The following is a 22,897-nucleotide window of genomic DNA, read 5'->3' as shown; positions in this document are numbered from 1 at the left end:
GAAATGATTTTTCGCGGAATTGGAAATTGTTGTGGCAAATGTAGAAGAGATCGTCACCAAATCTCGTTGGCCAGATATACATGACGGTACATAAAAATATACGCAACTCAACGTTACTATAAGCCGCGGACGCATTAATGGAATAGATAACATATAAAGGAAGAGCTTGATTTGTTCATTCAATCCTTCATTTTTCAAATAACAAATAAAACACACTATTCAGAAACAGCTTAGCCTGTAGAAAAAAAATCTAATTAACTATCAGTAACACGACAGTGCTTCGGCTCACCGGTGGCTTGCGAAATATGACAAGTATTTTAACGAACGCAACCGACTACAAAAGCGACACATGTCTGATCCTTCGGTACGCTTTCCAGTGCAAAATCTGGCAAACCCTCAATTCCGGCCCGTAAAGGCAGACAGACCGCGCGGAGCGCAATGTGATGGACGCACGTTTTTTGCCGCTAATTAATTAAAACATAAATGCCGTAATCGCCTCCTTTCAAGCCTCTGCGTCTGAGTCAGCCACTTAAATCCCAGAAGTAGACGCGGGGTGCGCTGTGATTCCTATTCTGTAAATCATGTAGACATTTCTCGACACAGAGCTATTTTTTTATTCGCCTCAAGTGCATTAGATCGGGTCAAATTGCAACATAAAGTTACCTGTCTCTCGGTGTGGACTGCCTTACATTCATACTCTAGGACCCCCAGTGCACGGAAAGAAAATAATCTCGTGATCCCCAGAGAACGTTCGGCCGCTCGATGGGAACGATCATATTATTTGGCTTGCATTCGGTGCTTGCCACTTAAAAATTTGGAACGCAGAGTACTTGTTAACATTTTTTTAATATCGAGCACTACACTATTTTTAGTGCTATTGTGTTGTCTATAGAGAAACATATTTTCCAACACGTGTTCAACATGATCGTACAGAAAAGTCTGTCAATCGCGTGAAGTGGTTGACCGAAGTAAAAAAAAAATACGATTGATTAATACAATGACCTCAACGATCGAGCATCGCACGTAGAAATTAGTAAATCAATTCGATTTTGAAATGGTTATTATTCTCCACTCTACTTCATCAAGCGAACTTACAAAAACAATCACCGCGAACGTGTCAGCTTCATTATGCGGTCTGCCAGTACCGATCAAGTTGGAAAGCGTTTCTTCGCTCCGTTGCTTAAGGGACGTCATCTGGACATTGAATATTGAAGAAAAAAAAACTTGAGTTCTAGACAGGTTCGTTCATTCATGTTCATGTGCTTCAAAGTGTAAAAGCGTGTGATTCCCATTCGAGTTCTATTTGTTTTCTTATATCTTGAAATTTGATGTTTGGTTTATAACTGATTTGATCCCATATTTGCTTAATTTTTAACTTTCGCTACTGTATGAGATTTGGCCCAGTGTTTCTATAAGGGGGAGCCTCTAGTTTTTATTTGGATGAAGCGTTTTTATTCTGGCTGAACGACTGTCAATAAACAAAACAAAACTGCCGTTACTTGTGAGAATAAAACCAAAAGTAACACTCACACAAAATCGTAGCTTTATGTGGCGGTGCATATCACGGACATGTTGAGCTATCATGAATAACCATTACACTCGTGGAATGTTGGCTGATTTTTTTCCTATCAAAACTTGATGAAATCGACGGTGATGATATTCTCTTTCAACAAGATACTTTTCGCCACTTTTCGGTAGATTTATTGCACGGACAACCCGGTGATTTGATAATATCGCGATATGGCCCTCAAAATTGGCCACCGAGAACGTGTGACTGAGAACCATCGGATTATCTTCTGTGGAGCAATGTAGAGTCTGATGGTTATTTGAACAAACCAACACCAGGTGCAACGAGTCATTGGAAATTGGAGCACGCGTATACACCAGTGCAAATAAAAAATGGCGGTGGTCGGTGGTTTTTTGTTTGAATCATAAATAGCATAAACTACCCATCAAATAAAGCCATTCTTAACCATTTAGACCGAATTTTCTGTGTTTTATTTTGAAGAAATTGATGCCTTTTGTTTCATTCGGAATTTATAAATGCATGGATATAGTTACATTAAGTTGAGATTGTGATATATTTGTTTATATACACTACCTTGTGAATTCCTCTCGGAGAGAGAGGCCCATATTTCCGAACATAACAGTTGTTGCGTTGTTTATCGCTTAATGCTTTTCAACTGTAATGGATTTCTTTATCTCGAGTGGCCCTCACAGCGCGATTATTGAGAAGCAAAATATAACACTTGACCGTAAGTAAGTAACCACCGTAAATCTTTCCCCAGTGAAGTAAATCGCTTTTTTGAAAGCATGCTCAACAGGCTACTTCACTGCACGATGTGTTTATTGATATTTCGAATCAAGCCCGATGGCTACCGATTAAAATGAAGGGACGGAACGGGGATATTTGTATATCGAAAACTTAAAATGTTTTGGTTGCGGTCCTATCCGGTTGCCGTTGTGTCGTTCGGATGCTCTAAATTTTATTACATCTGGCACGATGAATTCTACCAGATGTAATAAAATTTATCTCAATGAGGTATAAGAGAATATGAACAAAGCAAAACAAAAATTGAGTTCGATCTGCCTTAGTTTTTGAACATTCTTCTATTCACACTATTATTAGTAGAATAATTAAAAATAAGTTGAGTTGAACATGGTGTCCCGGAAGTTAAAGCATTGAAAATAATTTTATAGCTCTGAATATTTTTTTTTCTGGTGCTGAGTAGAATATTTTTCGATATCTTTTTTGGCCATTAATTCTAGCCAATTCTATCCTGAGGTCTAATACCAATCCGCTATGTATGTTAGAAGCATTAAGAGTGTTATGGTTCCGCAGTGGGCTTTTAGCAATTGATGTTGGCTCATTGAGTTATCCCAGCTCTAAAATACCTAAAAATTGTAGAAGACAAACCGAATGGCTATTTTAATCATTCATCATTGATTCGTTTCCTCCAAAATATTTCGCATCAGTGGATATACCACATATACAGGTGTTGTACCAATTAATTTGAACTTTAAATTTAAGTTTTTTTTGAGTTTGCATCAAGATCGCCGGACACCGGATATATCCCAGAGGACCTACTTAATTTGCCAAACTTGGGATGAGTTTTAGTTCAGAATGTCCTGCAATATCCATATTTCGAGAAATCAAACAACTTAGCGCCTGTTAAGCCACAATACTATCTAAGAGAGTTGATATACAGGGTTTTCCATTTCGGGCTTCCGAAAGTATACAGCCCTGCGCTGACAACCGTTTGACATAGCTGTCAACCAAAGCGTCATATTGTTAGTTGAATGTCTGCCATTTTACAATATGGATCGTTTTAGCATCGCACAATGTGTCAATTTTGTTAAATTATACTATAAAAATGATGAAAAACCGACAAATGTTTTTCGAGCATTCCGGACGGATTTTGGTCGTCATGGACGGCCTACAGAGCACACAATCGCTAATGTAGTGCGTAAATTCGAACAAACTGGATCCGTAGCGGATATTGTGAAACCTGTGCATCATCGTAATGTGCCTTCGGCCGAAAATATTGCCTCCGTTGCTGCCAGTGTGGAGGATGACCCGAATGTTTCGATTCCACGGCGTGCTCAGCAATTGGGCTTGTCAAACACATCATTGTGGCGAATTTTGCATTTGGACTTGCACCTACATCCATATAAAGTCCAACTGGTACAAAAATTAGAGCGTGGTGACCATGGAATGCGTCGGGCACGTCGATTGGGTGAACGAACAACAGCAGCAAAATGCTGAATTTTCGCATCAAATTTTCTTCAGCGATGAGGCACATTTCGAGCTCGGTGGCTATGTGAACACCCAAAATTTCCGTATATGGGGCTCAGAAAATCCACACATGATCGTTGAGAGGCCATTGCATCCGCCAAAAGTCACTGTTTATGCGCATTATGGTCTGGTGGAGTCATCGGGCCGTATTTCTTTGAAAATGAGGACGGCGAGACGGTAACTGTGAATGGTGAGCGCTATGGCCGCATGTTAACCGATTTTTTTTTGCCACAAATTGAAGATATGGATACGGATGACATGTGGTTTCAGCAGGACGGCGCCACGTGCCACACAACATGACCGAACATGGTCATATTGCGAACGAAATTTGAGGGACACATAATTTCGCGTTTTGGTGATGCCAATTGGCCGTCCAGATCATGCGATTTGAACCCGCTAGACTTTTTTTTGTGGGGTTATGCGAAAGACCGTGTTTATCCCAACTCTCCGCAAACTCTTGAACATTTGAAAGACAACATTCGTGAAGTTATGATCGAGATACCGCCCCATATGTGCCGAAAAGTCATCGAAAATTACCTGTTCCGGATCAAGGTGTGCGAGGAAGCCCTAGGTGGACATTTGAATGATGTTGTATTTCACACATAATGGCATAAACCAAACTTTAATTTGAAATAAAAGTTTCATCGAAATTCGAATTCTAAGTATGTTTTATTTCAATTTACTTTCGGAATTTAAAGTTGGAAAACCCTGTATATTACAAGTCATTATTTGTTGCTACTTGGAGTGCATTATTATTCGACACTAGCTAACCCGACAAACTTCGTCCCGCCCAAAATTTGTTTTTTTGTTATCAATACCTTCAAACGTTCACGTTTTTCGTGCCCCCTGTAATTTGAGTTTCATTTGTATGGCGGCCCCCCCCTTAGAGAGGGGGTGGAGTTTTAACCACCATAGAAACATTTATTGTATCCTAAAACCTCCATATGACTAATTTGGTCCATTTGCTGGTTTAGTTCTTGAATTATGCAGATATGTATGCTTCATTTGTATGGTTCCCCCTCCCCCTCAGAGAGAGGGAAGGAGTGTCTATTCATCATGGAAACGTTTTGTGTCCCCTAAAACATTCGCATGACAAATTTGGCTCCATTTGCTTGATTAGTTTTTGAATTATGAAGAAATTTGTCTTTCATTTGTATGGCAGCTCCCCATTAGAGAGGGGGTGGAGTGTTTAACCACCATAGAATCACTTATTGCGCTCTAAAACCTTCATATGCCTAATTTGGTTTCATTTGCTTGATTAATTTTCGAGTAATGCAGAAATTTGTGTTTCATTTGTATGGCAGCCCCCCTTAGAGAGGGGGGAGGGGTCTCAAACTATCACGAAAACCTTCCCCAGCCCTGAAAACCCCTACATACCAATTTTCTATGCTTTCTATGCTAAACTGCGGTATCAGGATGCTTATTTTCAACCACATATATTTTTCGAAACGTCCGTAAAAATAGACTATGGGAAACCGGTGCACAATAGGCTAGGTCATTTTATTAATTGAAACTACATCTTGGTGGTTTCAACTGTCACTTTGTACTCCGTACTCGGTGGTGTTTATTTTACTATTGAAATTGACCTTAATCACATAATGAAGCTAGTTTTTAACACATGTTTTGGCATCATGATTTTAAGATTAAATGAGCTTTAAAATTACAGATAATGTGTTACTCTCCCATACTGGAATAGCATTAGATTCGCTTTCCAACGTCATTTTCTAATGTGGTGCAATATTATCACGCATTTATCCAACAGCACCAGTGGTTATGTGGATAGCGTAGTCGTGGAAAACAGCGATGCATTCCAGCCGGCCTTGGTTGAATCGCCGCTTGACTTCGTTTTAATTTTTTTTTTTTTTTGGGTAAAATCCCACCTGACGTTCAGTCTGAGAGAAAGAGATGTCTGTTCCCATACTGTCATTTTCTGTCAACTATAGTTTGGGTGTATAAGCTAATTCTGTTCCTAAATATTTCTGGGGTAACTCCTAGCGCCCCCCAGAGGCGCAAGTGTGCCAAAATAAAATATGAAGAATGTTTTTGATTTTTTGGCTGCCCTGAGCGTGGTTTGCTATTGATAAAAGCATTCCTTTTTAATTGCCTCCGTTACTCTCTACTTTGTTGCTCCTAGACAATCATTACCTTCAATATCTTAATGCAATCAATGAATATCTGCTAATCTGTGCTCCCGTGGCCGAGTGGTTAGCGTCATAACTAACATGCCGGGTGTTCGGGTTCGATTCCCGTTCTGGTCGGGGGAATTTTTCGTCAAAGAAATTTCCTCCGACTTGCACTGTGATCACCCGTATTCTAGAGCTTGCCACTCAGAATGCATTCAAGGCGTGTTATTTGGCATAGAAATCTCAACTAAGTACTAATAAAAATGACGCAAGTAATACTACGTTGAGACGGCGAAGTTCCTCTAGGAACGTTAGTGCCATTGAAGAAGAAGAAGAAGAAGAACATCTGCTAAACTTTTTCAAATCAAAGTAGTGCGAATGAATATGTCGTAAAAACACTGCTTTGTATTAAATTTTTCACAAAGCCAAAAGCTTTCCTTTTCGCAAAAAAATGTTCATAACCTTTAGAATCATTGCAAACCGTCATGTCATGTCATGTTGGTGCTTCCGTGGCCGAGTGGTTAGCTTGATAGGCCTCTAGCCTTGAAAGAGACTAATTCAAGAAATTTGACCTCTCTCAGTCTCGATAAAAGACGCACTCGCCACAGCCGTTGACTGGTTGGATGACCACCAAATTGTAATTGCATATTTCATTGCTCACAATGCTTCCACTGATCGGCGCCGGAAATCGGCACAGCAAAAATATTCTCAAATTAGATCTCATTCTATGTGTTAAGACATTATTCTAGTCTAGAAATTTGAAAAAAAAATAAATTTTTTCCTTCATATTTCTGTAGTTCAGGCATTCAGGAATACACCTTAGAAAGGACTTATCGAAAATCCTATTATTCACCGAGTTTGACCCATTTTAGTGATGCGGTATTTAACATGGTACGGCCATAACAATGAACTTCAAAGCGTTTTTTCTCGAAATTATTTTTTTCAAACTGGCGTACACGATATCTCAAGTTCTACTGAACCGATTCAGGTCGAATTTATATGGGTACAATCTGCAGGCTTCTCTCTATCGCATGAATCTCTAAAAAATTTTTTTTTTAATTTTACTATTTAAAAACAAACATCGGGAAACGAAAGAAAAAACGTTTTAAACCACAATTTGTTTTTCAAACGGCTGTCATTTTGTCAAAAAACATTTCTTTAACTTGTCCGAGGTTCATGCGATAGCGGCATCTTTACTGATTCAGAACCTGTTCGATTTTTATTTTTGTTTCAGATAACCAGAAGGGCTAGAATCGTGTGCGCCATGGCACAATTTTTTTGAACCCTCTCACTTCATCAGCTCTTAACTATTTTAGCTATGAGTATTTTCTCTCCGTTCAATTTTTGTTTTATTATAAAAAGATAGATGAACAAATAGTGATATAACGGATAGTAAAAATATTGTTTGTTTTATTTTTACGCAGCTCGAATAAACGTCCGAAGTTCGTGTCTCTGAACTGGAATAACCCCTTAAAGCCATGGTGTTGGCTGATCGCCGTCCAGAGTGGATTCAAAAATTAAAACCACAGAATAGAGCAATTTACGCCTCTTGCTTGATGCAATGTGACATCAAAGAAAGGCTTTTAAGCTTTCTACTTCGGTACATATTTGCTTGAAAACATAAAAAAATCATCGAATAAAATGCTTTTCAAATCAAGCGAATAAAAATCAAACTTCGGACACCATTTATAAAATAACCAAATTTCGGACAGATTGAATTAAAATTTCGGACACTTTATTTTGTAATTTTTTTGAACGGAAATTACATTATACTTGATTACATTTTATAATCAACTGCGAAACACTTACCAAGCAATCACAGTAACCTGATAACGATGATAAGGACTGATGAAATACGATAGAATTTTAAATATTGATGAAGGGGTAAATTTTACGTGCTCACGCTAAGCAAACGTCAAACACAAACGATAATGAGTGGATTTTGGTTTTTGATTGTTTTTTTCCCTACTATGTAATAATTCAAATATCGTTCTCTAATGAAGTGATAGTGAAACCAAGGAATTACTCTAAGGAAGCAATTGTGATAATAATTTTATAGTTATATCATCAGTGCATTAAGACGGCGCCAGTGGTTGTATGGTTAGCGTAACAGCCTCACAATCCGATCGGCCTGGGTTCAATCCCAGCTGGCGTCGTTGGGATTTTCTGAGGCGAAAAATCTCTGGTTACGTCTTCCTTCGGAGCGGAAGTAAAAGAAGTTGGCCCGGCTCATGAGTTGTTGAGTCTGATAGGTAGGAACAGGTGGAGTCGCCTCCCTGATGTCGGTGATTGGCACTAAAGTGGCGGAAATAGGCCGACGAAAAATAAGCGAAAATAAAAAAAAAAAAAAAATCAGTGCATTAAGTATTTCAAGATGGACGGCGCCAGTGGTTGTATGGTTAGCGTAACAGCCTCACAATCCGATCGGCCTGGGTTCAATCCCAGCTGGCGTCGTTGGGATTTTCTGAGGCGAAAAATCTCTGGTTACGTCTTCCTTCGGAGCGGAAGTAAAAGAAGTTGGCCCGGCTCATGAGTTGTTGAGTCTGATAGGTAGGAACAGGTGGAAGTCGCCTCCCTGATGTCGGTGATTGGCACTAAAGTGGCGGAAATAGGCCGACGAAAAATAAGCGAAGATAAAAAAAATAAAAAAAAAAAAAAAGTATTTCAAGATATTAGAACAAAGTCTCCGAAATATGATTCAGAACGGTATATACAAGTCAACCTTCTAATTATTCCCAAGGTTCTCAAAGATCTATGGTATGGTTTCGACCTCGGTTTTAAGTTTTGAAGTTGCCTTTGTTCATCTTCCTGTTGCCATAATTTTTGCTTTAAAACAATGGCACCACTGTTTTCCTCCATAGATTTTCTTGACTATGTTCCGGTTGCCCAACGCAATACAGGGAAACTTCGATATAACTTACCCTCGTTATAACGTACCCTCGATATAACGTCACTCGATATAACGTACATTTTACCTCGATATAACGTACACATTTCCAAAGTGTACAGGAAAATTTTTTTCAATATTTTTTTCTGATAGAACAATGAATTATCTGTATTGTGATGCTAAAACAAGTTTTGTACCTTCAATCAATCTCGAAATATAGCGGGTTTTTTGATCCCGGATTCTAAATTACTCAAGCTTTAATCAACAGTACGAAGGGAAACATCATGAGAAAGTCTGGCTTCGTATTCTGATTGAAGTTATTCATTAACTTTACTAAAACAGCAACACAATAATGTATTATAGACTACGTTTGCGAGTACTTTATTACGCTTCGATATAACGTACAATTCGATACAACGTACAATTTTGAAAGTGAAATGTACGTTATATCGAAGTTTACCTGTATTGTTCAATTAGAAAAACGATCTCCCTTCGATTTATCCAAACCTATCCTTTCGTCATCGTACAAGAAAGACGCCAACAACACTTCACTTTTAAAGCCGCATCATATTTTTATGACAGGCAGTCAAGATGTTCGTAGAATGGATGAAATTATTATTGAGATTTGAGCTACGCTTTTTAGAATTTCGCATAAAAAGGAAGTTCTCATGACAGAAACGACAAGGATTCTAGTGACAGTGGAAGCATTGAAATATGCGTGTATGTTGGCAAAGAAAAGCAAGATTTATAAAACTAAACTTGATTCGGCTGTTTCGAAAATGTTCCGTAAATGAAATGTGCGCCTATAAGGATTTCGCTCACTGTACTGACGGGGCTTAAACGACGCTTTCGGAACCTTATGACAGTAGAGTGTATCACTAAATTATCTTGCATCATTAAAGGTGGCACAGTATCAAAGTTTTCCACCAGAATAATCGAACAACATGATTTGGACAAATCTGTTGGTGAGCGCACGACGAACAACTTTAAGGTTCGTAATAATGTGCTTTACAGTGGCAAATTTCGGGGATCCATCGTTAAGTGTGGAAGTGAGTAGATCGATACACTCCTGTCATGATATTCCTCGTCAAAAGCTGTTTTACATTTGTTGCTTTATCAAGTCGGTTCCATTTTTTCATTTGAAGTATAGTTTTCAAGCGCATTTGAATATTTTCAAATTTTAAATGAAACGGATGACGTTGAAACGTAAACAAAATTCTCAGTGTTGAGAAGCTTCTACAGTTTCATTCTTACAAATATCATCGATTGATAATCTCTTTATTAACGTTACACTTTTTGTTCAAAAGTTTTGTAATTTCTATCATTCACAGTTTATCGCCTTATCCACAGCATTGATCTACTTATTAAGTAGATCAAGACTGCGCCTCTGCGGTTGAAATCTCAAGTAGAGTCTCAGCCAATTGTAGCTGTTAGAGTATTCAATAAACTCGCATTACAGTCACAGCGTCACGCGTATCTGTCAAAGGTCTACATGCAAGCCCACCTGTGACTTGAATCGAGTCCGTCGACACCAGCCATGATCGAATTAAAACCTCGAAATCTATTGCTTAGAATGTTTCAGCAGCTAGGAGTGGACAGTTCCATTCGGCTGAACCCACAAAATCACGATCTGAATGCGTGTACACACATATATTGTGAATTGTCGAATGCTTTATCGGCTCGAATCGTCACAGCAGACAATTGGCGAATAATAAGACTTATAGTTTGCTTTGTGACTGGGTGATACGTTTAGATTCAAAATACTCGTATAGTGTTTAAGTGGCTCAGCCACACCAGACTGTGACCAGAGGTCACACTTTTGTCAAACACTTGGGTTATTCATTAGTTCAATTGTACAGGAAAATAATGCAAAGCATTTTTTTTCGATGCACTAATTACCTAGTACAACATTTTCATTAATCAGTTCTTCAATTTAGACTAATGACGTTCTGCCTGAGCCATTCGAAGCATCCCTACATAATATTCTTCGGAATCGTACAGATGAAATATAGAGCGTGAGAATTGAAAGGCTTGTTAAGGAGCGTGCAATTTTTTCTCCTTTAATTTGAAAATGGTCGACCTTGTTGAAATGTTGCACTGTCATTTGGTGTAGGCCTGCGAATGCACTTTGTGCTGCATTCACTTCTTGCGTCACAACCGATTTAGTCAAACAGCGTACTCAGAATACGTTAAGTAGCTTAGTAGCTGACTAAGATCAGCCAAGTTGCTAATGTCATTCAGAGACGCAAACTCAGAACTGGGAGCAGTCTTTGTTTCATTCGATTTGTACGGTGTACTCTGGTGTTTCAAACAGAAGCCCGTTCGACATAATTGATGCAATATTTTGAAACTGTTGTCGGGGACATTTATTACTGTACATTCACTTTGCATGCATCTTTTCATACACACACACACACCTCGTAATGTGTCATTTAAATAATTAGAACCACATGCTTGTTACAAACAATTTTCGTAACAATTACATGGAATGAATCGACATTCCAGTAAAAAAATTTGCATTGCATTTAATGATAAACAGTCAAATTTCTAAATGGAAACATAAAAATGAAAAAAAAATTATAATAACACATGGTTATTTTGCCAACAGAAATGGTTACCTGGAAAACTCGAAGTTTTTCCTGTCGATTGAAGTAAAATCCCCTTACGAGCGTAGTCGAATATAAAGATTTATAATGCGGTTTTCACGGTCAATATTTATGGCTCTATAAAAAAATATGAAGTATGAGTACCTGTCAAACATTCTCACCGGTAGTTTGGGGTTTTGAACCGATGGCGTATCTGTGACCAGCAATCTAGTTCCAGTGACAGCTGTAACTTACACCATTTGATCTCTCCTATAATGGCATCTTCGTACGTGACTAACATACAAACATCGCCACTCGGATATCGCGCGAAATGCGATTGAAATTGTAATGGAGTTGAACTTTTTCAGAATGTCTTTGATCTTATAGCGTGGCAATTACTAGAGCAAATGACAGTCACTTATCTCGTCCAATCTTACTCATAATCTTTTTTATGTTTGATCTTTTCCTTCGCAGAACGGTTGATGAGTCATGTCGAAAAGCAGCGATACGATGGATGGTACAACAATTTGGCCCATCCAGATTGGGGAGCTGTTGGTGAGTATTTGTGTTTTTAAGCGTTATTTATTCCATTGCAGAGTTCTACGAGAAAAACATACGAAATTAGTAGATATACCGTCCAGATCAGTTCCTAACTCCTCGATAATTAGGATGGGCTGAAGTTTCCTGTAATGGTAAATTTTTGCCATTGTTTAATATATTGTTGAATATTATTAGGCTTTTCACTCTATACTTTATATCCACAATTTTTTTAACATTTCTAAGCCATAGTGATTACACGATTTCATTTTTGATCAATGATTATGAAAACTTTTGGTTTTTTTTTATTTTCGCTAACTTAGATCGTTTTATAATGTTCCGTGACGTAGGCCTTCTGAAGAATATGAAGGTGCCAACAAACTAAATTGTTTGGATACGACGAGCAGTCTCAGATGGTATAACAATGCATCGGGAAAAAAGTACTGTTTGATGAGGTTTATTGGCCCACGGAGTCATTGGTTCTATTTTTTTAAAGCTGAAGATGAATGCCAAGTTACTGTCTATCGGTCGAAGATAACAGTCTGTTTCACTCTGAAGGAATTTGATTTAACCGATATGTGGTTTCAACAAGACGGCATTAAAAAGAACTACTCGTGTAACAATGTAGGAGAGGTGGGGGTAAAACGGACATGTTAAGAAGAACTTCAACTATATCTTTTGAAACTAATGTTTCCCAAAACTTTGATGCAGTTTCTTACAATTCAATATACTGTTTTTCTATCTAATTGGCCAAATATTTTACAAAAAAGTGTTTTTCAATGTTTTTTACTGAAATTTGTTACGATTTAGTCTGGTGCGGCTGCTCTCAGCCCCCGAGGATATAATCTGCTGGTTCCGGAAGGGAACGCAATCAAAGCCCCTCGGCCTTATCTATGACCGTACAGGGGTGGGCGCGAAAGGCCTCTTTTGGGTCCTCGGGTCTCAGGGTCGTCGTGTGAGTTGTGTGGGAAAGCTTTCGGATTTGGGTTAGCGAAAAGAAGTAATTTTCAGGTTAATGAACAATATTTATTGACTCACGGATACTTCTCCGGTTACTGGTTGATATCTCGGGTTGGCGGCGGGTATTGACGGGTGATGATCGGCTACGGCGTGGACGGGAATGGTATCGGCGAGATGGCTGTCGGCAACGGTGAACGGGCGTCTGGTATGACGTAGCTATTTCTCCAGGATCTTGGCTTCGGTGGAAGGTCGCAACCTCCGTGTTGTCCTTGACGATGAACGAGTGGAGCGTGACGAGCAACTCGTGACAACTGGCCTGCGTAGCTCCTTTACGGTGATCCGTACCAGCACGAGGCTGGTGAGGGCGAGACAGGCACACTCTTCTGGCTGGTCCTTGATATTTAGCTGACCTTACTATGGCCAGCGACCAGGGCTATTTCAGCCGGTTTCTCTGCTCACTGTAATGATCCGCAACGTGATATTCACTATACAGAAAACTGGTGAGAATCACTTTGATCCAACTTGATCGATGTGCACGATTCCGCGGTCGAAACCCAAGAGACCTCAATTCCTTTTCAATTACTTTCTCGAACCTCCTCCTTTCCTTCTTCCCGAATTCTTCCGTTCCAACCATTCCACTTTCCTACCATTCCAACCTGTCATCCAGTCCTGCTCATCGTAGCCACCTAGTGGTTATTTCCACCCAACCACCCATTATGACGGGGATTCAAAATTTAATAGGGTTTTCCCGTTGGTTTGGGATCCCCACATTTTGCTGTCGTCGAACATTGTTTTTTTCTCCTTTGACCACCCCTCCCGTAAACCAAATAGTGAGAATCAAATTTTCCTTTTTTATGTGAGGTTCTAATTGTAACAATATATGGTTACAATCCGCCTGTGGTCGGTGAAAAAAAAGAAATGAAATATTTCTTTTTTTTTCTAAATAATAATCTTTTACAATCTCATGTTACCTTATATCAACAAAGATGGTGCGTTCAAGCAATTTTGACCTTCTCTTATAACAAAAGCGAGTCGATTCAGAACAATAATAATCATTCATACAAAGAGGACACTTCACGAGTACTTCAATAGTCATGCACAAATCTAATGAACGTAAATCTAATCGAGAAATTACATCAAGTTTCAACTTATCCGTATAACACACCAAAATTTCGGACAAACAAACGATATTTTCTGCTTACTCCTAATTTTCATCTTATTCGCTACAAAATTCACCTAAAACTAACATGCACTATTCTATAAATTGAAACGCGACGTGAATTTGGTAACACATAACCGGACCACCATGGTCCATTATTTGTACGACACTGTGGTGATCGGTCCAGAGCAATATCAGTCATCTCCATTCTCTAATCAGACGGCTACTACCTACGCTACCGATCTTCACACGAACGATTTATTCTGCTCGAATTTTGAGCTATTCGAGTTCTTCGTAATTGATACTCGGTTTTCGATTGCATACTATCTTGATTCGCGAATCTTATATTAGTAGTTGGATTTCGACCAGTCTTTTGTCATTTATCGAATTACGTGGGAACAGACGCGCGCGCTATCTATCTGGTCCAGTCATTTTTTTCATTAATGAGCCCTCGAGGATATTTACCGTGTTACGTTTAATTCCCCGATGATGGTCAGTATCTACGAGCCCCGCGGTTGGCTTGTAGAACCGTCGGATGCTGAGGAAAAGAGAGTTTGGTAAGTATCCAAAGAGTAATTGTTCTTTAGGCGAACAGGTATGAGCTTAATCCATAAACTCCATTGTTCTTTTCAGGTCATCTATTCAGTGACTCAGAACGGTATGGGTCAACTTAACAATTGAACGTTAAATCATATTTGTCTCTTCATTTTAGGATTTGCCTGCTGGCTTTAATAAATTCGCCGGCCAAATGCCTATATTGCGACCGGAGGAATCAGCCAACTCATAAGAAGAGTTTCCATGCCTAGCTATCACCGTGCAAGGTACATATTGAGCACCTAATTTAGCGTTATAATGCTCTTCAGCATTTGATAATTTTGTGTTGCGCTTATAGACACTATCGCCAACATTAAATTGTTTCGCCGTCTGTCGATGGCGCAGATTGTAGTTATGCGACGATATCTGGTAAGCCTTCTTAAGATTTTTAGTAACGATTTCGAAAATTCGGGGTCTAGTTTCCCTGATTCGGGCAACTCTAGCCTCCAATGACTTTTCGTCTTCATTCTGGAAGTCGTCATAATCCTTTCCAGAGACAATGACCTCTTGAGCTCGGGTTACGAAGAACGGTGTGTACCCTGTAGCGGAGTGTACTGTCCCATTTATGACTAACTCGATCTCGGACAATTTTGTGTCCCATGAGCGTTGATCGTCGCGTGCGTAGGCACGGATCGAAGTGTTTATCGAGCGATTCACGCGCTCAACTGGATTAGCTTGCGAGTGATATCGTGACGTAAGCCAGTGTTTCACTCCGAACTCTTCCAGTAGAGTGCCAAACTCTTTAGACACAAAAGTGCTAGCGTTATCAGTGAGCAATATCGACGGGACGGAATTGCGGAAAAACCAATGGTCCCGTAACACAGTCTTCAATGTCGACACCGAAATGCTCGGGAAAGCATGTAGTTGAGTCCATTTGCTGAATAAGTCTGTTATAACGAGGATATACTGTTTTCCTGAACGTGACCTTGGCAAAGGGCCTATATAATCAAGAGCTATGACCTGCCAGGGTTGGTTCGAAAGGCGTATATCTCCCATCAGCGGAGTGGTTGACGCATTTGGTGGTTTTATCTCCCGGCAAACATTACATTTTTGTACATGTTGCCGGACATCATTGGTCATTTTCGGCCAATAATATTTTTGTCTGATTTTGGAAATTGTTTTGTCTATTCCGATGTGCTTATACTCATCATGGGAAGATGAAATAATTAATTTTCTAGAATCGGGACTAGGGACGATTTTCCAATCGAACCTGTGATCAGAAGGATTATTGGTGAAAACGTACTTCATCAGCTGATTATCCTGAATCCGGAAGTCAGGATAATCTTCAGGGGCTTCACACACCTTTCGTTTCAAGGTGTGGTACCAGGACGATTCAGATTTCACGGAAATTGCGCATACGCTTCGCGAAAGTGCATCCGGTACCACATTTTCCTTGCCACGACGATGAATAATTGTAATATCGAACTGTTGGAGGTTTAAGCTCCAGCGGCTCAATCTGGAAGATGTCTTCCATTTTGTTCGCATTATAAATGTCAAAGCTGAGGAATCGGTTACGAGGACGAAATGACTTCCTTCCACGTAACCGCGAAAATGCTCAATTGAGAGAAGGGCGGCCAGTCCTTCTTTCTCGGTGGCATGATATCGCCGTTCGGGCGTTGTCAATTTTTTCGAGAAATATTCAATCACTTGCTCACGACCATCTATTTTTTGGGTCAAAATTCCAGCGATAGCGTGGTCACTCGCATCAGTGTGAATAATAAATTCATGGTCGAAGTTGGGACTTGTGAGAATTGGAGCAGTAATAAGCTTTTCTTTAATTGCTTGAAAAGCGTCTTCTGCGGCCGAGTTCCATTTCAGAACTTTCGCCTGTGTTTTCAGGAGTTCTGATAGTGGTGCGGTAATGCGACTATAATCGGCAATAAATCGCCGATAATAGTTTGACATCCCGAGAAAACGACGAAGTTTCGTCACTGTTGTTGGCCTCTCATACTCTACAATTGGTCTGATCTTTTCAGGGTTAGTTTGCAAACCCCGAGAAGACAGTATGTATCCCAAGAATGGGATTTCGTCAAGACAGAAGTGGGATTTTTCCAATTTAATAGTTAAATTGGCTTCCTTTAATCGTCTCGCAACCTCTTTGAGGAGACGAACGTGATTTTCAAACGTCTCCGTGACTATGACGATATCGTCCAAGTACACGAAGACGTTTGGTTCCAGCACACCCTGTCCCAAAACTCGGTTCATCAGTCTGGCCAGTGTAGCTGGGCTATTGATGAGACCGAAAGGAAGTCGGGTGAACTGGAACATTCCCTTCCCCCGCACACTGAACGCACAGTATTTACGGGAGCCACGGGCCAATGGGATCTGAAGGAAAGCTTCAGTAAGATCAATAGTACTCAAGTAACGGGCCCGTGGTAATCGTCCAAGAATGCGTCCAGGGTGGGGAAGAGGATAAGCGTCACGTACGGTTCGCTCATTGAGTTTCCGAGCGTCCAGGCATAGTCTAATACTACCAGAGGATTTTCGAACTGGTACGATATTTAACGACCATTCTGAGTTTGATTCCTCGATAATTCCTCGAGCAAGAAGGCGGTCTATTTCTGCAAATAATCCTTCTTGTATCTTTGGTGCAATCGGGTATGGATACTGTCGAACTGGTTTAGTAGTAATAAATTCAGGTGCGAGCACAATGTCATGTTCAATAAGCGGAGTAGTATCTAGCCTTTCAAGATTAGCAGTTTTAAAGCATTGCTTAACCTGTTCAAGCACTGTTTCTTGTGTATTTGTTAATTTTGTCCGACTCTCCTCCTCTGGAATCGGGCTATGCGGTTTCGCTGAAACAGTACAAGTCGAAATAGATGGACGAATGCCGTATGTGCGCCAAAAATCTATGCCACAAATGCAATCAATTGCTAAGTTTGGGACGTAAAGTGTGGGTAGCACTCTGACTTTGTCCATGAACGTATATGGAACTAGTACTTCTCCTGCAACCTCTAGTACTTCGCCACTAGCAGTGACTAGTTCAATAGTATCAACAGGTTTACGAATACGTACATTTCTCAATTTGTTGAACACATGTGAATTAAACATTGTGCGATGGCTTCCACTGTCTAACAGTGCAGAAACCGAAACATCAAAAATATTAATGTTAACGTGTGGACGCTCATCGTCATCATCTGGGGAGGTCAACGTGATTTTATTGACCTGAGTTACGACATTATCATGGTGGGATTCTGATTTATCACTTCGCAAGTTGTAAAATTGTCCAAGTTCCGAAAGTAACCGGGCAAGGGTCTCTTTCATGGGCGCTTCGGAGGAATCCAACGACTTTAGGATTCCCTTTCCAAGTTTTTTATACAGTAGGGACAATATTTGTACGCTACGCCAGGAAAAGCGCAGATCTCGCAAAACAGCCGCTTCGGTAAGGTACATTCTAAAGTTTTATGCTCCTCTCCACAATTGAAACACTCACCTTTTGACGGAGGTCGATAATTTTGTAGTAATCTACCAAACGGCCTCTCAGATTCTAAATATGATTTCTGTTTAACCTGATCCGGCTTCGGACTAGGTTGACTTTGGGGTTTGTAATCATTTTTCGGGGGTTTGTTCTGAAAGTTCGGCTTCTGATTATTTCCAGGCTTCGAATATCGATTACCATTATTTTCCATTTGCTGATTTTTGTTGTAAAAAGTTTTTGATGGCTGTTGGTTATTTCTACCACTGTTCGTTACAACACAAGCTTCCTTTTTGGGGTTTCCAAAAACTCTAGCGAAGGCCGACGAATCAGCGGCGTCGAGATCATGTCCTAGCGCAACAAGTTGAGCTAGCGTGCTAATACTTCTGCCTACCAGCAGCTTACGGAAGTCGTATCGTAAGTTCATCTTTAGTACTTCTAGTTTGTCTGTCTCGGACATTGGTTGAGACATACTACGGAACAGCTTCTCCATTTGAAGATAGTACTGTTGAAATGTCTCGCTTCGTTGTTGTCGATTCTGATAAATTTTTACACGCAATACCGCGTCCAAATCTGGATGTCGGAATGCTTTTCGGAACTCTTCGACCAAATGGTCCCAGTTCCGCAACCGATTTTGACTGCGCATAGCAGTGTACCAGTTCAGGGCTGGGCCATCAAAGAGATGGATGGCTGAATCGAATAACTCTGCTTCTGAAACGTGTTCGGAAAGAGCCATTTGATTCACGTTCTCTAGGAATTCATTCATTCCTAGACCTTGATCATCAGCTTTATACTTCTGAATCTTCCACTGAGAGACCGGTATTACCTTGCGCTTTGGAGAAATAACGGGCAACTGGCTCCTTTGAGGATAATTGTAAAACTGGGGCATCGTGGAGGGAGGCCAAGGTGCCGAAGCGAACGAGACAGTTGGTTCTGTTAAGGGCACTCGAGGAAGGTCCCACCACTGCGATGTTACAGTGTTGAACTGATGGTTCGATGTTGACTGAGGATTGTTGAAATTAGGTGCCAAATTACTCGAAGAGTTAGTGGACCACTTCGGGTACACACTGGGTAGGTTGTAGTAATCACAACGAGAAGGAAATTTCATTGTTCCATTCATTGTGGATGTCGCAAGAGTTGCACGCGGTGCCGGAAACGGGATGGCTTGACTCACCGCTGTAGTAACAATCATCGTTGATCGAGGGAGTGGTTCCGGATATGTACTTCGCTCGTCAGTTCTCATGTTAAAATTAAAAGGATCTTTGAAAGAACAAGGTTCTCGGAAAAATTCAGAAATATTATTTTTTGGTATCGGCGAGGGAGGCTTTCGAGACTCCTGTAACTGAGTTTTCAGAAACCGTAGCTCCACCGACAATTCTTTGAATAGATCATTAACGTCTTTCATCACTGACGTAAACTCATCCTTGGTGATAAAATTCGATTTGCGTTTAGGGATTGTTCCCGTGTAGCGTGGTTGTTCGGACTCTGTCGTGGGAGGTGATTCATTCTCAGTAGGAGGGTTAGGAGTAGGATTTGTCACAGCACTTTCCTCTCGTTCACTACTTGAAGTTAAATCAACATCTGCGAAAATATTGTTTTCGTTTCCGAAGTATTCACTGAACAATGTTATCGTTTCATAGTACATTTCATTGCAACTCGATAACAACTTCTCATCAGGGCAATGATTTTTAATCATTATTAAACGATGGCCTAAATGGAGTAATCTTGCTCTGCAGTGATTACTATTTTTAGAATTTTTGACTAAAATTTGACCGATTTCGTCCAAAACTTTTTGACAATATTCTATGTCAAGTTCCGGATCGTGATCATACCGTAACAAATACTCATGCTTGGATCTCTCATATTTCAGGATTTGACTCAATCTACGGCGACGTTTACAACGGGACTCATCATCAGGGATAACGACGTCACGAAGAAGCAACTCGTAATCGAGCTCACCCGCGGTTAAATGATCGACACGAAGTGTGCGGTACAACGCACAGAAATCTGAATCGGAAATACGTGACATTGTAACGTTCAGTCACGTAAGTCGAATGTGAAAATAAATACGATTCGGGGTGGGAGCTTAGGTTAGCGAAACAATTATTCCGACACGTTTGTGTATCCGAAAACAACTGTATTTATACGAAAATTTGTGAAACTGTATGGATTTTCTTTGAAAGGACACTTTATTTCCCGCGAAACCAATCCGAAAATATCTACTCGTTCTGGTTTTCTTCGATTGAAAGGTTAATATTGTTGGTCAAACACGTGCTTTCACTCACGGTCGCGAAATATGTATAAAACTTTCACCATCTTTGTCTCGGTTTTTTTTTTATAAGATTTTTTCTTCACTTCACTGACCAGGGCGGATTATTGTTCACTAGGAAGCTAATATTTCGTGAAAATTTGATTTTCGCGAAAGCTCCCCCACACCTCGAAAAAAAAAATATTCTAGGAATATTTTTCTCTGAGAAACAATCCAGTTGTTTTTTTTTTTAGTTGGGCGCCAAATGTTACGATTTAGTCTGGTGCGGCTGCTCTCAGCCCCCGAGGATATAATCTGCTGGTTCCGGAAGGGAACGCAATCAAAGCCCCTCGGCCTTATCTATGACCGTACAGGGGTGGGCGCGAAAGGCCTCTTTTGGGTCCTCGGGTCTCAGGGTCGTCGTGTGAGTTGTGTGGGAAAGCTTTCGGATTTGGGTTAGCGAAAAGAAGTAATTTTCAGGTTAATGAACAATATTTATTGACTCACGGATACTTCTCCGGTTACTGGTTGATATCTCGGGTTGGCGGCGGGTATTGACGGGTGATGATCGGCTACGGCGTGGACGGGAATGGTATCGGCGAGATGGCTGTCGGCAACGGTGAACGGGCGTCTGGTATGACGTAGCTATTTCTCCAGGATCTTGGCTTCGGTGGAAGGTCGCAACCTCCGTGTTGTCCTTGACGATGAACGAGTGGAGCGTGACGAGCAACTCGTGACAACTGGCCTGCGTAGCTCCTTTACGGTGATCCGTACCAGCACGAGGCTGGTGAGGGCGAGACAGGCACACTCTTCTGGCTGGTCCTTGATATTTAGCTGACCTTACTATGGCCAGCGACCAGGGCTATTTCAGCCGGTTTCTCTGCTCACTGTAATGATCCGCAACGTGATATTCACTATACAGAAAACTGGTGAGAATCACTTTGATCCAACTTGATCGATGTGCACGATTCCGCGGTCGAAACCCAAGAGACCTCAATTCCTTTTCAATTACTTTCTCGAACCTCCTCCTTTCCTTCTTCCCGAATTCTTCCGTTCCAACCATTCCACTTTCCTACCATTCCAACCTGTCATCCAGTCCTGCTCATCGTAGCCACCTAGTGGTTATTTCCACCCAACCACCCATTATGACGGGGATTCAAAATTTAATAGGGTTTTCCCGTTGGTTTGGGATCCCCACATTTTGCTGTCGTCGAACATTGTTTTTTTCTCCTTTGACCACCCCTCCCGTAAACCAAATAGTGAGAATCAAATTTTCCTTTTTTATGTGAGGTTCTAATTGTAACAATATATGGTTACAAATTACAGACCGAAAAGTACATCATTTTTTTTCGATGCGGGTAATATGGACATATAGTGGGGGTAATATGACCAGGTTTGTAATACATGAATCGTAGGTCTACCAATCACAGGAGGCATAATTTTATTCAACTAAGGTCTGTACTCATCACGAATGTCCGTTAAATGATGAAAAAAATCGAATTAATCCACCTAGAAGTGATATCGTACTTTTCAGCAGTATAAACGGAGAGACCCTCAACTATTTTGCTTTTGGTTCCAGTCAGTTTCTAAACAGTTCACATTTGGCGATTTAATTTCCATTTATAGACGCAGTGCATTGGAATAGATTGAACAGACTTTTCACAGTCCATCTCACTCCCACTGGCAACTGTCCGTTTTACCCCACCAGTACAATTATTTCAATAATTTAAATTTTCCACTCAAAAATGATTCAAAAATGAAAAACCACTCAAAATGCTTAATATCGAAGCAGCTAAAATTACACCCACACGCGGAATCATGTATGATTTTCGGTTTTTGTTTCCCTGTTCTACTTTTGATCAGTATTCATTGCCATAGAGTGTCTTAAATATCATAGAATAAAAGGGTAGAAGGTGTTCTCATTAACAGAAATATGAAATTCAAAATGTAACTATACAAATCTACCACCTGTCCATATTACTCCCACTGTCCGTATTACCCGCGGTTCCCCTACACAGAAGAAGCGAGTTGATATTTAATTTCTTTTGGGACCTGCAATACTGATCAAAATACTCAAGAAAGTGTTGTGAAGAATAGTGTCGCTGCCAGCACTTGCATGAAATTATCTTCAAAAATTAAATGGCAGATTTCAATTTATTGGATTAAATGAAAATTTCACACATTTGTTTGGAAATTTTTATTTTTGTTTTCCAAAATGGTTTGGGTCTACGACCAAGACCAATTTTACCAAGTTTCAAACAGAATGTATACTATTCGATAGATGTTTATTTGGGGATGCTCGAATGTATGCTGGTAGCACTGCAGGTTACCGATAGCTTTCTGGCACCCGCCTCAGTATATACAATCCGGTTATGGCGTCTCCCCTGACAACGCTTTGACACAATTACGCTCGTGCGATACCAAGCCCCGTCATCGTCCTCTTTCCCATTCGAGCATTAGCCCCGGTAAGGTGTCATCTCCAGCATCGAAGCAAAAAGGTAAATTCCCGGCTTGGCGAATTACATAGTTTATTACGGTTTTGAATGATATTTCGTGTGTACTTGCGGATAAATTGCCCCCTCCCCTTGTTTTA

At 40.4% G+C, this 22,897-nt stretch overlaps 1 protein-coding gene and 1 long non-coding RNA gene across 13 annotated transcripts in view; both read left to right on the top strand.

The window, feature by feature from the left end:
* Positions 1 to 22,897, top strand: part of LOC129780044 (dual oxidase) — a 172,530-nt gene that overhangs the window by 93,729 nt on the left and 55,904 nt on the right. For all 12 annotated transcript variants that reach the window (XM_055787918.1, XM_055787921.1, XM_055787920.1 and 9 more), the window contains exon 3: positions 11,866 to 11,946. In XM_055787918.1, the coding sequence (XP_055643893.1) occupies positions 11,866 to 11,946 (81 nt within the window). The remainder of the gene's footprint in view (positions 1 to 11,865; positions 11,947 to 22,897) is intronic.
* LOC129780050 (uncharacterized) lies at positions 13,892 to 20,147 on the top strand. Its single transcript, XR_008743820.1, has 4 exons — positions 13,892 to 14,604; positions 14,681 to 14,705; positions 14,760 to 14,868; positions 19,927 to 20,147. It is a non-coding gene; the product is annotated as an uncharacterized LOC129780050 (long non-coding RNA).

The sequence above is a fragment of the Toxorhynchites rutilus genome, chromosome 3 (assembly GCF_029784135.1).
Source record: "Toxorhynchites rutilus septentrionalis strain SRP chromosome 3, ASM2978413v1, whole genome shotgun sequence".
Taxonomy (NCBI): domain Eukaryota; kingdom Metazoa; phylum Arthropoda; class Insecta; order Diptera; family Culicidae; genus Toxorhynchites; species Toxorhynchites rutilus.
Note: the sequence above shows the minus strand (reverse complement) of the source record. Positions and strands in the feature narration are given on the sequence as shown.